This window comes from Notamacropus eugenii, chromosome 1 (genome assembly GCF_028372415.1).
Source record: "Notamacropus eugenii isolate mMacEug1 chromosome 1, mMacEug1.pri_v2, whole genome shotgun sequence".
In the NCBI taxonomy this organism is placed as follows: Eukaryota; Metazoa; Chordata; class Mammalia; order Diprotodontia; family Macropodidae; genus Notamacropus; species Notamacropus eugenii.
Genome location: NC_092872.1, coordinates 269,436,337 through 269,454,049, shown reverse-complemented (window position 1 = coordinate 269,454,049; position 17,713 = coordinate 269,436,337). Strand labels below are relative to the sequence as shown.

At 38.6% G+C, this 17,713-nt stretch overlaps 1 protein-coding gene across 15 annotated transcripts in view; it reads right to left on the bottom strand.

The window, feature by feature from the left end:
- The window catches only part of ANK3 (ankyrin 3), a 715,857-nt gene that overhangs the window by 251,857 nt on the left and 446,287 nt on the right, over window positions 1-17,713 (bottom strand). The window contains exon 1 of one of the 15 annotated variants that reach the window (XM_072628885.1): window positions 9,706-11,243. The exons of 12 other annotated variants lie outside the window; for them this stretch is intronic. In XM_072628885.1, coding sequence (XP_072484986.1) covers window positions 9,706-9,741 — 36 coding nt within the window. In that variant the 5' untranslated portion in view covers window positions 9,742-11,243. Of the gene's footprint in view, window positions 1-7,282; window positions 8,257-9,336; window positions 9,676-9,705; window positions 11,244-17,713 lie in introns of those variants that run through there. 2 more of the 15 variants (XM_072628889.1, XM_072628887.1) reach the window with 2 other exon arrangements.

The following is a 17,713-nucleotide window of genomic DNA, read 5'->3' as shown; positions in this document are numbered from 1 at the left end:
TGCCATGGCTGGCTTCTAGCACATAATTATAATTTATTTGGTGGGAGCAGTTCGTCAATCACAAGCCACTGGATTTCAGCTTCCTGGTCAGAAAATTACAGGTTGGGGATTGAGGCCAGAAAGGGGCTGAAGTAGGAGGTTTGGGGCACCCGAGGGAGAGGGGGCGGCTGTGTGGAAGCAGGATGGCTTCTCTAATTCATCATTCCCAAATGCTAGGGGACAGCTGGTGCAGCTGGAGCCATGTGGGAGTTGATGGCAAATGAAAATAATTTGTTAAATTTTTGTGGTTGGTTTATAAAGATCCCCCCCCCCTCAAAATTACCACCAAAACGCTTATTGTCCTTTCCACTTTTATTCTCTACTTAAATCTATTTCTAGGTTCAACAAAGGGTGTGTCAAAAGGCATCTTATTAGCTTGTTAGCTGATGGAATTTCAGAAGTTTTCTGATCATACTCCAGCAGAGAATGAAAAAATTTCATAGGAAACACAAATCTGAAGTCCATTTGGAAAAGCAAAATAGCAAATTGAGGTCCTATTTCAGCAAATAAAGAAAATTTATTAAAACAACGATAGTCACTCCTTATCCTAATCTCTAAGTTCTTGAATCTTGAATAATCTTTTCATGGTATCTTTACTACCTGACCCTCAGTTTCTTTACCTTCAGTGGAGGGAATTGACAATATAATCTATCAGGTCCCTGTGATTTGTGAGCCTCATATCTATCAATCAATCAATCAACAGGCACATAGTATGTTCCTTCAATGTTCCATTTACTTTGTGAAGCATTTAGGATACAAGAAAAATAAATACAAGAAAAAATAAAAGAAAATGCTACTTGTCCTCAAAGATCTTACATTCCAATGGGGGAGAAAACCTAAACAGATCACAGTATATAAGAAATCTCAGAGACACTGGAAGGTAAGGTTAGCAGCTGAGGGGATAAGGACATTTTGATGCAAAAAAGATCATTTCCAAAGCAGAGAGATGCTGCTTACACAAGTGTTGAGTTAAGTGAACTCCTCATTTCTACAAAATGAAACTCTTAAGAATATCATTTCTTTCTGATACAAGTCTATAATGGCCTATCACCTTGCTGGAAGAAACACGGGTGACAGAGAAGCATCAGAAAACTTAAATGAACTGATGCAGACAGAGAGAAGTAAGTAGAACCATTAAAGGAATAGGCACAGTGACTAGAACACAAAGAGGGCAGCTACGTGGTGCAGTAGACAGAGCATTGGAATTGGAGTATCTGAGTTCAAGTCCAGCCTCAGATACTTCATAGCTGTGTGACCCAGGGCAAGTCACTTAACTCAGTTTGCCTCAGTTTCCTCAAATGACTTGGAGAAGGAAATGGCAAACTACTCCAGTGTCTTTCCCAAGAAAATGCCAAATGGGATTGTGAAGATCCATAAACAACTCAATAACAACAATATAAATGCAAAATATGTATATATGCAATATACATAAGAGTATATATGCATTCCTACATATAGGTATATATAAACATATGTGTATATCCATATACATAGGCATATACACACAAACATGGATTATATATATTATACTAAATAAAAATATATACATATGTGCATACATATGTACATTTATATATATACACAAACATATATTTATTGTGATATATACACATACATGGTAAATATATAAAATATCTATATGTACACACATATATGTAGATATACATGTGTGTATATACACACATGTATCCTTCTCTCTCTCTTTCTCTCTTCCTTCCTTCTTTCCTTCCTCCCTCCCTCTCTCTCTCTCTCTCTCCCTTCCCCCTCCAAGCTACGCCTTGCAGAAGTAGGGGATTATTGGTGTGCAATGTGGCACGTACTGACTGCCACAATTGCATTGGCTACTTTTGCTGACCTGATTTTTTTCCCTCTTTTCTTTTTAAATCTTTGTTAGGGTGAGGGATGACTTGCTAGGGAGGAGAGATGGGGAATACATATTTGGAAATGAAGATGATATTAAAACAAGACACCAATAAAATGAGATTAAAAACAGGAAGTAAAATATTATCTGTGCCAAAGCTGGACTTAGAGCTTCCTAGAAGGGTTAGAGAATGAGGTTTCAGAGTTATCCAGGGAAAACCTGTTATCAGGATAGAGCAAAAGTTTTTTTCAGTGTATCAATCTTTGGGCAGCTACAGCTACGTGATTGTATTTGTGAGAGGTAATGGTCCATAGCAAACTGCCATCCTCTACACACCAACATGATAAAGCTGCCCTCCACCAGCACTGACCTGCCTGAGGGGTGAATGTTATATTGAAATCAGTCCAAACAGGCTCTCTTGCTTGCCCCACTTTGGCTGGTAACCCAGCTGTGTATTTCTCCTCCACATCTGTTCAGATCAGTGGTATAATCTGTGTTTATGAAATGAAATGAAGCAGATTGCTCACACAGGGATTAAAAGCACAGGATCAAGAATTAGAAAAACCCTCAGAGAGCCTCCAGGCTGCCCTCCTCATTTTACAGGAGTCCAAGGCAGATGACCCACCCAAGGTCACACAGGTAGAGCATAGTAGAGCTCAGGTCTGAAACCAGGCCCCCTTATTCCAAAACCACTGTCAAAATCCATTACAAAAACTGTAGTCTTCTTTGTCCAGTTTTCTAAGCAACTAAAGTAGCTCTACATGTATATCTATACGTATAATATATAGAACATTATGATATATATGTCTATATACACACATACATATACATACACACATAAACATACATATTATTATATATGCAGTTATTTCATTAGTTTGCTAACTGTTTTGTAATTTATATTTATAGTCTTAGTTGTCTGAGCCTGAAAGTAACTGACCCAGGATCACCCTAGTATGTATCATAGGAAAGACTTGAACACTAGTCTCTCTGACTCTGAATCTGTATGATTCAATACCCATCATTGCCTCTTGAGCATATAAATATCATACAGAATATTCTTATTCTGTTATTTCATCATTATGATTTTCTTTCACATAATTAGTTTCTATTGTTTGTTCTTAGGTACAACACTCATGATTTAGGATTTCATTGTTAAGTCTCCTTTTGGGTTAGTGTCTTTTGATTGTGCTCTCTGAATGAACAGATTGTTAGTTTATTGTCTCATGGTGTCTACAAGATATATTTGTTAGTTTTGCTTTTTTTTTTTAACATTGATTAGCAATATCTCTGCGTAAAAGTTTCATGTGGCAAGGATAAATATTTTATTTCACAATTCAGTTCTGAAGACACTATGTCTCTTAGTTCTAATGTCTTTGACAGTTTGTTCAGTTATATGATTTTTTCTTTTGCTTATTTTTTTCTGTTAGATTTTTTCAAAACTGAGAAGGGGATATTGAAGTTTCCAGCGATTATTATCTTAGTATTGTGTATGTATCCCTGCAATTCAGTTAATTATTCTTTATTCATTTAAATGCTAAGACTTTGGGAACATATAAGTTTAAGATTGATATTGCTTTGTTGTTGGTTCTTTCCTGTATAATTTACTGCCCTTGTTTATCTTTATTTATATTGCAAATGTTTGATTTTGCTCTGATCACAAGATCACACTCCTGATTTTTGGGATTCACCAGTAAATTTTATTCTAGCTTTTCATTTTCTATTCTGTGTATGTCTTTGCTTTTTAGGGAGGTTTCTTACACACAAAAGATAAGGGAGCTTTTGTTTTTTAATCCAGTTTGGCACTCTTTTACTTTATTGGATTGTTTAATCCATTGACATTTAAAATTATGAGAGCTAGGTTTATATTTCTTCCCATTTGTCTAGAATACTCTCATTTCTAAGGAGATTAGGTCCTATGAGGAGTGGCATCCTTCACATTCAATCTTCTTACCTGACCTTAGAACAATACCTCACAAGAGGAGGCACTGGGAAGGAATCTTGACAGAAGTATGTGATGCTGGAGAGAAAATGGTTTTGACAAATCTGCAAAGACACTAGAGGTGGTGTGTTGGCTCTGCTATTTATTACCTGTGTGACCTTGGGCAAGTCATTCCTGTTCTCTAGGCCTTTTTTAAAATGAAGGGGACAGATTCTAGATGGCCTCTTTGAAATCATGCTTTGGAATCATGCTCCAAATGATGGCTCTGACAGGCACCTGTTACCATAACTCCACCTTCATTTCCAAATGAGATAAGACAGGTAACATGGTTTGCAAATTTCAAAGAATGACAGAAATGGCAGGTAATAGTATATTTTATTAGAGTAGTCAGGAATGGACATTAAATGGATGAATTTTGCATGTTTCTTTTTTAATTTTACCTTCCTGTGGCCCTTCATTTTCTTGTTCTTCTAATACTCAGAAAGCCTTATCTATGCTTTCAGGAGATTAACAATGTTTATAGAACAATAGTTTAAAAGTTCTTTGAATTAGTACAATCACATATAAAGAAGCATCTACCTGCAAGTGGAGAACCCTTGATTATAAGGAAATCTGATTAGAAGGGCAGGGTATAATGGATTGAAACGATGTATGATAGGAACTTTCTAGCCTTGGAGATAATATAGTGATGATTCAGGCTTTTAAAAGTGTGACTTAGTGGGGCTCAGTTTTTCCTCCTTGGAACACCCGCTATTTTCAGACAGTCTGCATAACCGAAGGATGAAGATGAACATTTGTTTCAGAGTCACACCCTCTACCCTTTGACTTTTATCACCAGCTCTTATAAATCGTTCCACTGGCCCTGAAATAACTTTCTATGAAAATATTTTCTATTGTGTATATAAGTTGAGAAATCTTAATTTTGTGAGAAAAAAAGAGACAGTTTCCAATTTCTGAATCTGAGTATACTTTGCTCAGGGTCTTAATTTAGTAGTTTTAAAATACATTTCTATTTAACTGAAAATGAATTGAAGGATATTTAGTGGATAGAGTATGGGATCCTGCCTCAGACACCATGGCCCACTGGTCATAGAGCCTTTCTGTGGCTCAGTTTTTCCATCTGTAAAATGGTCATAATCATAGTACATAGCTCCTTGAATTGTTGCACGAATCAGATCAGAAAATATATGTGAAATGCTTTGCAAATATCATAGTGTTATACATAAACTCTAGCTATTGTTATATTTATATTGAGTAGACTAATGTTATCTGGTAATAATATTGGTAGAGTGAATAGAGAGCTTATTTTAGAATAAGGAAGAATTGTCATCCCTCTGCGACATACTGGCTGCCAACAAGCATTTACTAAGTGTCTACTGTGTATTTAGCACTGTGCTAAAGGTTGGCTATATCACCTAGGCAGTCATTTAACTTCTCAGGACCTCAGGTAGATCTCTGTGGTGTGGATATGATGCAGAGCAGATGCCTCTGCTTTAGTTAAAAGGAATTTCCAGGAACTGAGAATTCCCTAGACTGGTGAAGTCAAAGGTCTAGGAATAAACAAACCCAGAAAAAGAAAAAAAAAACAATAACACCCTAAAACAATATTATAATTATAGAATCACAAAAATCCAGGATGTCTGATTTGGAAGGGATTTCACTGATCATCGAGTGTAACCCTGAACTGACTGAGCATTCTGCTTCCAACATTGCCTCTGGGGGCTCATCCAGGCTTGAACACCTCTGATGTTAAGGAGCTTACTACCTCCTAAGGCAGCTCTTTCCATTGGGGGACAGTTCTAATCATGAGAATGTTTTTACAACCTCCCCCTTTTAAAAATTACCATAATAGCCTTCCTGAGCACAGTAGCAGATTGGTGTTGTCCCAACGTTTGGCCAGTTAATCTATTAATATTATAAAGAGAACTTTGTGCGGTTTTAAAGCATAATTACCTGAGGAGCTAAGAGATTCGAAGTTACTTTTCCTAGAAATGGGGTTTCAAGTTGAGTGATCAGCTGGAGAGACTATTACTAAATTTACATCCAACACCTTCCATTTGTCAAAAGACTAGTCAGATCTCAGTTTGAGCAACCCAGCTGGAGAATCCTACTCAATCATTACATAATCAAAACTTATCATTTCCCAAGGAAGCATCTATTTATCTTTTTGACAATAACAAAAGAAGTTTGCTTTGCTCTCTAGCTTGTCCTTAAGTGAGTTCATCATGATGATTTTGCCCTATGTTGTTAATTCTCTACTTCCTCCCACACTCTATCCACTAAATATCCTTCAATTCATTTTCAATTAAATAAAAATGTATTTCAAAACTACTAAATTAAGACCCTGAACGAAGTATACTCAGATTCAGAAATTGGAAATTGTCTCTTCTGTTCTCACAAAATTAAGACCTCAACTTATATACAAGATAGAAAATATTTTCACAGAAAGTTGTTTCAGGGCCAGTGGAGTGATTTATAAGAGCTGGTGATAAAAGTCAAAGGGTAAAGGGTGTGGCTCTGAAACAAATGTGCCTCCCCTCTTCCCACACACTCAGTATAATTTTCAAGCGATTTAAGGAGCATATATTCATGGATCCATGATTTGAAAACAGGAGGCACTGCTGTCCTCCAACCAACAACTGGAAACATCTGGGGCAGAAGAGTAACACACTATGAATTTCTTTTTAGAGTTTACATTATTGTGTAGCACATGCTGTTCAAAAATCTTAATGAAAAATATTACAGTAAAATTATAATCAGTTTGCGATTATGAAATTATTATTATGATACACTACCAACTATCATAGACCCTATCATAGATCTTTCTAGCATAGACCCTTTCCATCATAGACCAGGGACCTCTTCTCAGAATTTTAGGGTTTTATTTTGTGTTTTGTTTTACCTACATTCATAATTTGAAGGAAATGCTAAATTTCAATTAGATATTAGTAAAAATAAAAATGTAAATTTTTGATTCCATTCAAGTTCAGGGATCCACTGAAGTCTGCCCACAAACTCCAGGTCAAAATCAACCAGGGAATTTATTTATTTATTTGTAAATCTTTATGGTCTAAGGCTTTGAAAGTTGTCTTTGACCAATTAGTTTGTCAAAGTGACAATATATCCTGAAAATTCTTCATTTTTTTCAATCTACATTCCACTGGAAACTTAACTCTGAATTTAATGAGTTAACCAAAGCATCTTTCCTACTACAAAAGGTTTGTGTGGTAAAGAAATTATTGACTTATCTTCGTTTTTAAACAAACAAAACCAAATTGCTGTTCTTGTTAGCCATAGACCAGTGACCCATCTGACCTAACCATGAGGAGAGAGAGAAATAGAAACAGAGACAAAGATAGAAATAATTCCATAATTTCCACAACTAACTCCAAATGAAAACTCTTACAAGAGAAGGATGAAAACCAAATCATCTACCGTACCCTTCTTGCCAGGCTTTTTTCCATTGCTCAGTTCATGTGGGAGAATATAGTTCAGTCTTCCACCCCAGCCTGACATGAAACCAGTAGCCAGAACCATCACCACCCAATTTCAGTCTGAGCCCAGCCCAGTAATGGTACCCATGACTCTGTAGTGACGAAGCTCATGGGCGACTTGCAACGGGTCAGCGCTGTAGGAAACATTCTGGGAAGCATCCATCCCTACAGAGCCTGCCAACCCTGGGCACGTGACCTGAACTCAGATGCTTGCTGTCCAGTCACCCGATAGACATAACACAAGCCACAAAAAAAGACAGCCCACTGAAACTTGTCTTCTACTTAGGGCTTTTAGCACTTCCAAAAGATTTTACCTCACTGTTTCTCTCCTGAAGATTGTGGTACACTTCCATGTATGGGAGGTAAAATGGGGGATGTCTGCTGTTTGCTCAAAGCAGCCCCAAAATAAGTGCACTGGAAAAGCTTTTTTCTCTCCAATCTAAATCCACTTAGAGCATCTTTAAAATACCCATTTCCAATATGCAGAATTGTTATTTTCAAATCTAGTGAAAAAGGACCCAGTGGTAACTTTCAGTAAGTCTCATAATTTTTAATGTATCCCTTTTTTTAGGAGGTGAGAGGGGAGGATTGCCATAAAACATATTTTAGGAATTTCTTTCTCAAAAGCACTGTTCTTTGCTAGTATATCATTTCTGCCTATTCCTGAGGCTACATGAGCCACATCCATCCATTCACTGCAAATTTCAAAGTTAATCTGAGGAAAAGCCTATCTCCTGACATGCCAAGCATGCCCCAAACCATGAGAACTTTCCCCAAACTCCTTAGTCCTGGACTCTTCTCATTCCAAAGGACTTTCATAAAGGTCCTCATGGCCCCCAAGGGGAAAAAGCATTTAATGAAAAGATCATATTTTAGTATTAAGTGACTCATTTGTAAGAGAAAATGATCAATTAAAACTGATTTCTGACTCTGATTTAAAATCAGCTCAAAATTATTTATGTTCTATTGCATTTAAGTCTTTTTAAGTCCCACTCATACCATTGCACTTTAAATTTTGGAAAACGACACTTAAATGATTTTTTAAATCTTTTGTTTTTTTCACAGATTATATTTCCCAATGTATACCTTCCCCTCTGCTCCCAGAGAACCATTCCTTATAATAATGAATAAAAAAAAAGAAAGAAAAAAGTAAAACCAACACATCAACAAAATCTCTCATTATATGTGTCATTACATGGTCATGGTCCCCCACCTCTGCAAAGAAGGAAGAAAGGTGCATTTTCATCCCTTTGCCTTAGGGGTCAAGCTTGGTCATTGTATTTCATAGCATTAAATTTCATTCCTAACATGCTTGTCTACCTCTCATTAAAACTCCTGGGCAATCCTAAAATCCAAGTTTGCTTGCTAACTCTTGAAACCATTACCTATCACTAGCATTTGAATAACAACTTAAAGAATCATATCCACACATGTGGCAATCCTCAGTTTTGAAATCTAGCCTCTGAAAGACAAGCAACTTGACAATGTCCATTACGAACAGGATGTGAAATTTCTTATGAGTTGAGAAGATGATAATGATTGCAAATAAACAAAGAGGAAATAAGTAGGAGCACAGAAAATAGGCCATAATCTAAATATCCTTGGATGTGCTACCTACAGTCAAAAGTACTTTGAATCTTTATAAACAGGCAGCAAATATTTTCTGTTCTCTTACCCCCATCATTTAAAAAAAAAGACTTCACCTAATTGCTCCAAATAACAAAGTGAGATAAAATTATTTGCAACTCATTTTTAGAAGACTAAAAAGAGAAATGAGATTTTTTGCTCCTATTTTTTCCTCCCAGCAACTGATTATATTTTTTAAAATAAAATAAATAAAAGGATTTTAGGCTTCACATTTTTTATTCCAAGTGTCAAAAACATTCATTTTATAATTAGTAAGTCAAAAAATTTCTGGCAAGTACCTGCCAGAGAAGTTTTCCAAAACCCCGAGGTGTATTTTTTTTTTTGAGAATAAGTGGAATGTTTTAAGCCCTTACCATCTCCAGAGCTTAAGAATGCTGGCTCCATTAGGCCCACAGCCATTCCTGACCACCACAGAAATCTCTTCTGCATTTCACAAAGCATTCTCTCCAGGCCAGGCCCCCGCATCGCACACACCAAACCATAGTCCAGGCAAGACCTACCTACAATTGGCTGGCTCTGATAACCGGAGGAATACGACCTCGATCAACTGCACCCTTCCACTCCCGTTTTGGCCACTATGCCAACAAATCCATCATCCCCGAGCACATACACACTTCTTTCCTCCATAAAAACAGAATCCATTTCTTTACATTACCGACACCCATGGCAAACCCATGATTCTGGCCAACACTAGGTTTCTTGTAAAAGCTGCAAATGCTTACTTGTTCTGGGAAGCTTTCAAAGTCTTCCACTGCCATCCTTTCTGTGGCCAACTCTGAAACCTGATCACTCAATTAGTTAACACTTTGGAGGTAGCATCATGGCTAAAAATACTATCGGCTCTGGGAAATGTCAAGCTATCTCTTTTTCCTTTCTTTTTCTCTTTTAATTGCTCCACCAGCAACGAAGCATTAGCTAGCCTGACTTTCATTAATGACCAAAGGAGCAAAGATAGGAGAGAGTTTGAAAAAAGTTCCACGAGCCCTGACCGATAATGCAGCGTGTCCCAGAATTCCATGCTGACTTACCATATTTGTAGCCTCCAATCGCCCTCTGTATATGTAATCATGATATGTGGAATGCCAAAAATAGCAGAGCCATCAGCTGAGAGAGCCCACTATGGACTCCCTCATGAAACCAGCTTTTGTCATTCTCCTTATCAGCTTGCTCTGGTCCCCGGACTGCAGGCACACAGCTCTGACATTCATTGTGCAGAAAACACTGCCACCATTTCATCCTTGGGGTATCTGGAAATGCCTTCATGCCTGCTTTCTACTAAGTGGTAGATTTTTAAAAAATTAAATTAGATTTGTTGATGAAACAAGTCTAGGAAGCAGTGGAGATGTTGGTCAATTGATCCATAAACATTTATTAACCACTTATTTTATATGAGACACTATGTGCTGAGATTGGAAATACAATGAAAAAAGGAAATTGACATTGATCTCAGAGAGCTTACTATCAGGGGATTGGGAAGCAATGTGTGTGTGCATGTGCCTGTGCCTCTGTGTGTATGTGTGCGTGTGTGTGTGTGTGTGTGTGTGTGTATGTGGTGTCTGTAATATAAATACAGCGTTATTAAGGAGGAGAAGGCACTAGCAAATGATATTATGGAAAGACAGCTGGATTTAGAAAGATGAGCCCAGGGCAGAAACCTACTTTGCTGACACATAATAAATCATTTAAATTATTCCAGACTATTTTCTCATTTGTAAGATGTAGGGGTTGGATTGGATTGATCTTTAAGGTCCCTTGAAACTGCAAAATCCTGTGATATATGAATATACATGACACGTTGCATTATGGTGTGTGCTTGGGAGTCTTGTTGGATACCTCAAGATAGAATTTGCAAAGTAGAGATAGAATTTGCAAAGTAGAGAGGGCTCAATGAAGCTTGTTTTTCCAAAAATGAATCTACTAACACCAGTTAGCATGGTTATCTACAGTAATGGGTGACCCCAAGGCTTATCATCACAGCAAGAGATCTCTGAGGCTACCTACTTCACCATCCCCACCCCTCTTATTTTGGAACTGGGAAAATAGAGGTCCAAGGAGTTTAAAAGGCTAGCCCAAAGACACTCATTGAGTTGCAGCAGAGCCAGGATTTTAATCTAGGTATTCAGATGCCAAACTTTTGGGGGTCCTATCAATCTGATAGTGCTCTACAGTTTGGGTCCATCTCTTTCAATGTGGCCCAGCAGGAGGCTCATATATCTATACAATAAAGAAATAATTTCAACATACCCACCAAATGTAATAACTTTCTATAGATTTGCCTATAGTTTGGCTTAACTAAATCCAAATAGTAAGGCATATTATTATGTTATATATTAACTTAATATATTTATATATACCTAATTTATCAATATCAATGGATAGAATGAATTAAAAATGCATTTAGCTACTTATCATATGACAGGCACAGTTGTATATTTTATTATCATTCCTAACAGGGGGCTGTGTTATAGAGAACAGGGCATCAGAGTTGGGAAGAACTGGGTTTGTTGTTGTTCAGCTGTGTCCAACTCCGCATGACCTTTGTCCATGGGGTTTTCCTGGCAGAGATACTGGAGGGGTTTGCCCTTTCTTTCTCCAGCTCATTTGACAGATGAAGAAACTGAGGCAAACAGGATGAAGTGACTTGCCCAGGATCACACAACTAATAAGTGTCTGAGATTGGATTTTAACTCATATCTGCCTGATTCCAGCCTTGGTGTTCTATGCACTATGGCACTACCTAGCTGACCCTGGGGTCATGTTTCACTTGTGATACCTATTAGCTGTGTGACCTTGAGCAAATCACCCAAACTGTCAAGTTTCTAGGCAACTCTTTAAGACGTTGAGCTGAGGAGGCACCCACCTGTGACAGTAGAAGAAGATTCTTCACAGTGAACTCCAAACAAGCCACAGATGTGGTAGTGCATTAGTAGGGAAAGTGCAGGAAAGGGAGTAAGGAGAAGCCTGGATTCAGATCTGGCTCCCTGAACTTACTCACCAACAACCACAGTCAAGTCATTGTTTTCTGAGCCTCAATTTCCTTCCCTGTGAAATGGAGGTAGCTATAGTACCTTGGGACAGGGCAGAGAGGGTTAGACTTGATTTTTGGAGGAGCTGGGTCTGAATCCTGACTCAGATACTTATTAACTACCTGGCCCTGGGTAATTGTGAACATTAAAGGATTCTATGGTCATAGGTCAGAACTGTAAAAGACTAGAGAAGGCTTCTAGTCACAACTTCCTTGTTTCACATATGAAGAAACTGAGGCCAAGAGATGTTAAATGATTTGGCCAAGTGCATGCAGACAGTTGGGGCACAGCAGACACAGTTCCAGGCTTAAAGTCAGGAAAACTTGTCTTCATGAGTTCAAATCTGCCCTCAGACACTTACTAGCTGTGTGATCCCAGGCAAGTCACTAAACTCTGTTTGCCTCAGTTTCCTCATCTGTAAAATGAGCTGGAGAAGGAAATGGCAAACTCTTCCAGTATTTCTGCCAAGAAAACCCCAAAGGAGGTCAGGAAGAATCAGATATGACTGAAATGACTCAACAACAACAACAACGTAAGTGGTTAAGTGGAAGAGGTAGAACTGGTGATCTGGTTTTGTGATTCTAGGTTCAGGGCTTTCCCCTCGTCTATCAAATGAGAATGATAATAGTAGCAGCCTCACAAGCTAGTTGTGAAGAGCTAATGAAATAATGGGAGATGTGAATACCTTATCCTCCCAAGTGAGATTCTACCCAGGGACACATTTCCGACTTCCATCCCATTTACCCCTCACGTACCAGCTATCCATTTGTTCATCGACTCATAGGAACCTCTTGGAGCTGGAAGAGACCTCAGTTTCCATCTATTTTACTTCCTTTATTTTAGAAATCAAGAAACTGAGGCTCAGAGAAAATGAGACGTGGAAGGTCACACAGCTCCTAAGTGTTACAGGTGAGACTTGAACTCAAGCCTGTCTAGGGTTTATGCCAACACTCAATCCACTACATTTTAATCCTATCTGGATGCCTTTCTGTATCATGAAGATGGCCCTCGGCTCTTCAGGAGTAGGTCAATGGTGCACAAGCTGAGGCAGTCCTTACCGATGTGGGAAGGCTTTGAATTCAGACCCAGGATGAACTGAATGCCTTTTGAATGAGGTTCAGCCTCAGTAAGCTTGAGGAAGTTCATTTTCTATGTTGGTTATAAAGAGATAAATTTCTTTTTTTTTTTTTCATCCCAGACACAGATATTCTTCAAGAACATCTTAGTAGGCAAGGAGGAAATAAGATCAGCAACATGGAAGGAAATCCCCACACTGATGGAATCACAGACGCTTTTAGTCCTTAAAATCTTCAAGTAGCAATTTCTTAATTTTCTGTCTCCAGTGGGAAGAGAGACCAGCTGGTTATTTCATTACAGAGATGGGAGACTGTCATTGAGTCACCTCCCAGTCCTCTTTCTCAGCATAAAGAATCCCAAGTGGTTTCCCTTCTCCCTGGAGCTCTTAGGGGGACATGCCCTACAATTATCTTCAACGTGGAGGACAATTGTGCCTTTCAACCTACTCTTTGCTCAGGACATCATGTCTCCTAAAGCATCATCTCTCATCTCACAGTCACTACAATCACACAGGGAGATGCGGAGCTGATCTCACACCCCAAACTGAACCCCTGGTGCTTCAAAATTCAGCTCAAGCATCTCCTCCTACAGGAAGCTTTCTCCTTTTGGCTCCATTGGACAGAACTCCCCTTTCCTCCGCCAATTACCTTGTACTTTTATAAGACATATGTGTTGTCCTCTCCTATTAGACTGTAAGCATTTTGAGGACAGGGACTGTTTAGTTTTTCTTTGTTTCCTCAGCATTCCTGGCAAACAGTAGTGCTTAATAAATGTTTGCTGAATTGAGTTTAGATCTATTTGTGGTTCAGTATTTGGAATGACAAGTGGCACCCAGAAGCCATCCATTATACACCAAATCTAACCCAGGTGAGTAGAAACTCCTTGAGGGAAAGACTCATTTTTACTTTTCTAGTTGTATCCTTGTTGCCAAGCACAACTCTTAGCACATAGTAGGCACTTAATAAATACCTAATTATTGATTTACTTCTTTTTATCCCTACCACCTAGCAGAGTTCCTGGCACACAGTAGGCAATTAATAATTGCTTGCTTTTGTATGAACAGTGCTTTTCATAGCCTTGGAATATAACGGATGCTGAATAAATGCTTGCTGATCAATTGATAGGTGACGCTTAATAAGGTTTGACCTGGTGTGATCTAGTGGGGTTGTTCTATTAAAAAATATTAAAGGGTTATCCAAGATAATGTCTACAGATTTAACTTCATATTACTCATGCCTTGTTCTGCCAGTTAATTAACATTTATGAAATGCCTACCACGTGCCAGGCACTGTACTAAGTGCTCTTCTCACTAAACCTGTTAAAATTCAGATCCATGGAAAACAATACAACGACTCAAATCACAAAATGTTAGAGCTGGGTGGGACCTTAGAGCTCTCTGGTGCATCCTGCTCTAATTCTGGGGGCCTGATTTGGCCAGTGCACCCCGGCTCACCAGTGGCAGGTCTAGAACTAGAATTCAGCTCTTTTGGCTGCTAGGCTAGTGCTCTGAATAATGTAGCACGGTAATGAAGAGAGCTAGAATAGCAAGTCCCCTATATTCAAGTAAATTTTACAATTCTCTAAGGCTATAAGTTACAGAAAACATACCAACCCACATTGGTAGATGGAATTGTCTCACTAGGGCATTCCCTATGTTGATGAAATCACAGGTCTTGTCTCCATTGCTATCTCTTTTGTTTTTATTTTTAATATATTTTATTATATTTATTTATTAAAATCAAAATATTAAATATATTTAATATATTTTAATAGAGAAGCAACAAGGAAGTATGGATTGATGATGTCAGCCTCAGAGTTAGGAAGTTCTGAATTCAAAACCTGCCTCTGACATACAAACTGGCTATGGGACCTCAGGGAGATCTCTTATCTTTCCAATGCAATAGGGAACGCAATATGACCACATGTTGTAGAGCAACCAGCATGAGTGAAGGGGCTTTCCTCCTTGGGAGTCCCCAATACTAAGGAAATTCAGGTCTTATGATCACACAGTTAGTAAATGTCAGAGATGAGATTGAGACCAAGTCTTCCTAAGTCTAACACGCAATCTGCTACATTAGCTGCTGTGGTAATCTGTTGTTCAGTCATTTTTCAGTTGTGTCCAACTCTCAGTGACCCTATTTGGGATTTTCTTGGCAAAGATGATGGAGAGCTTTGCCATTTCCTTCTCCAGATGATTTTAAAAATGAGGAAACGGAGGCAACTAGAGTGAAGTTACTTGCCCAGGGTCTCACAGCAAGTAAATGTCTGAGGCCAGATTTGAACTCAGGAAGATGCATCTTCCTTATTCCAGGCCCATAGCTGCTCATAGTAATTTACATATTATTTTTTTTTTTAATTCTGAAACTAAATAGTGATGTTAAAGTCTTCTTTTTTTCATGAAAATAGCCACAAATATAGAGTCATTGCATTTGAAGAGCTTCAAAGAAATTTTTCCTCTGAATTCTTTGCCCCAATCTCCCCATAACTTCTGAAATAGGTTCCAATAGGAATTTTTTTCAATTCAATTGATTTTGATGGGGAGTTAACAAAATTGCCTTATAGTTGTATGTCTTGGAGTGATTTCAAGGCATAGTTCTGGGGAATTTGAAGGGAAAACTAATCTCTCCTCCCTCTTGTCAAATCCTATAATCTCACTTAGAAAAATAAGAAAAGATTATGGGAGTACAGCCCCATTCATGGGCTGAAAGACACTAGAAGCATGTCTTGATGCTCATCGTCAGGCAATGATTGTCCAGTTCTCCAATGCCGAGCAGAGCCAAGAGAATGGACAAAGCTGAATCCCACTCAGTGGAATGGGTGTGGCTGTCTTGACCATAGATGGCCATGTCAACTCTAAAGCAGAAGGAAGCAAAGATAAAGTTACTTACTGAGTCTCAGTGTAACCCAGGGCTGGAGAGCCAGCATAAAGTCCACTGCTCTCCCCAGCAATGGACCAGGTGACAGAAGCTCAAAATTTAAGCCTCAGTCTGGTAACAAATAGCCGTGTGACTTTGGGCATGTCATTTCACTGCCTTGGGCCACAGGTTCCTCATCTGTATAATGTGGGGAGTGAACTAGATGGCTAGTAAGTGCTTAGTAAGCACAGGAATGGAATTGACAAAATTAAACATGAAAAATCATTACCTTTCAAAATCATGGCTATATAAGATATTTGAAAATTTAACGTGATAGATAACTTATTTTTCCTGTCTCCTTATTCTCTTTCCCTTCACCTTGTTTCTATCAGTGTCCCTAAGACAGATATTATTTACTGCAATTCACGGAAAAATGGGCTTTAGAAAAGGAAAATGATATAATAAACAAGAGAGACTTTGCAGCACGTTATAGTGTGGTTCTCAGGGTGCGGTGGAGTGGGGTAATTTATTCTACTCTCATCCAACCATTGCCCACTCCAGTCCAGCAAACCTTAGTGGATATTGATCCATTGATGAAGAAAGTGAGGAAGAAGGTACGGGTAAAGATCAAAAGTCCAAGCTAAGCAGAAGACTCTCAAAGGGCAAGGAAAACTCCAAATGGACAGAGACATCAGAAGTCAATTACCTCATTTTTACAGATTGGGAAACTTGGACCCACCCAGGTCTATTGACTAGAATTGGGATTTGAGCCTTAGTTCTCTGACATCAAATTCAGTGCTCTCTCCACTGAACCACACTGTCCCTTTCTCTTTCACTATTTCCATTTCTTTCTTCCTCTTCATATTCTATAACATCCTAGAGCCTTCAACCATACAAAGTCCTTTCCTCTTTGAAAATGTCCTACATGCCCTAAATTAATCAAATCAAAGTTAAATCAACCAATAACTCTTGAGAATCTACTACTAGCCAGACATTTTTCAAGTAAATGCAAATTCTCACTCCATGCCTATCCTCCGTCAACATTCCTGTTCATTTGAGTATCACAACTGGATATTGATCTTATTAACACAAAGGAACCTGTTTCATTCCCCTCCAGGCCCTGTTTCGGAATTCCCAGACTTCAAAACCTTCTTCCGAAGCCTTCTCATCTTAGAATATCCTTTCTCCAGATCTACCCCACACCACATTGATGAGTTCTCCCTGATCCCCTGAGAAAGGAGGCCTCAGTCAGTCAGCCTTCTTTCCCTCCTGGCTCTGCTCTTGACTTCAGATGCCTTCAGCTTTCCTTTCAGCTTCCACATTTGAATGTAAGCAACTTGGGACAGGGGTTGTCTTTCTTTTTCCTTGTATTTATATCTCCAGCATTTCACACAGTGATTGGAACATAGTAAGAGCTTAATAAATCCTGCCTTCTTTCCTCCCTTCTTCCATTCCATTTCATTCCTTCCATTCCATTTTCTTCCTCCCTCCCTCCCTCCCTCTGTCCTTCCTTCTTCCCTCCCTCTCTTCCTTCCTTCCTTTCTTCTTTCCCTTTTTTCCTCCCTCCCTTTTCCCCTTCCTTTCTTCCTCCATGGGGAATAAAGCTTAACAAGGGATATTTAGTCCAAAATGTCTCCAGATGCAGTTGCTGGAATGGAGGGAAGGGAGATTTCTTTTTAAAAACAGAAGGCCTGTTGGGAAGGGGTCATTGGCTATTTCAATCCTATCTATACTTTCTCCCAGCAACTTCCCAATAATAGATTCCCAGTAAG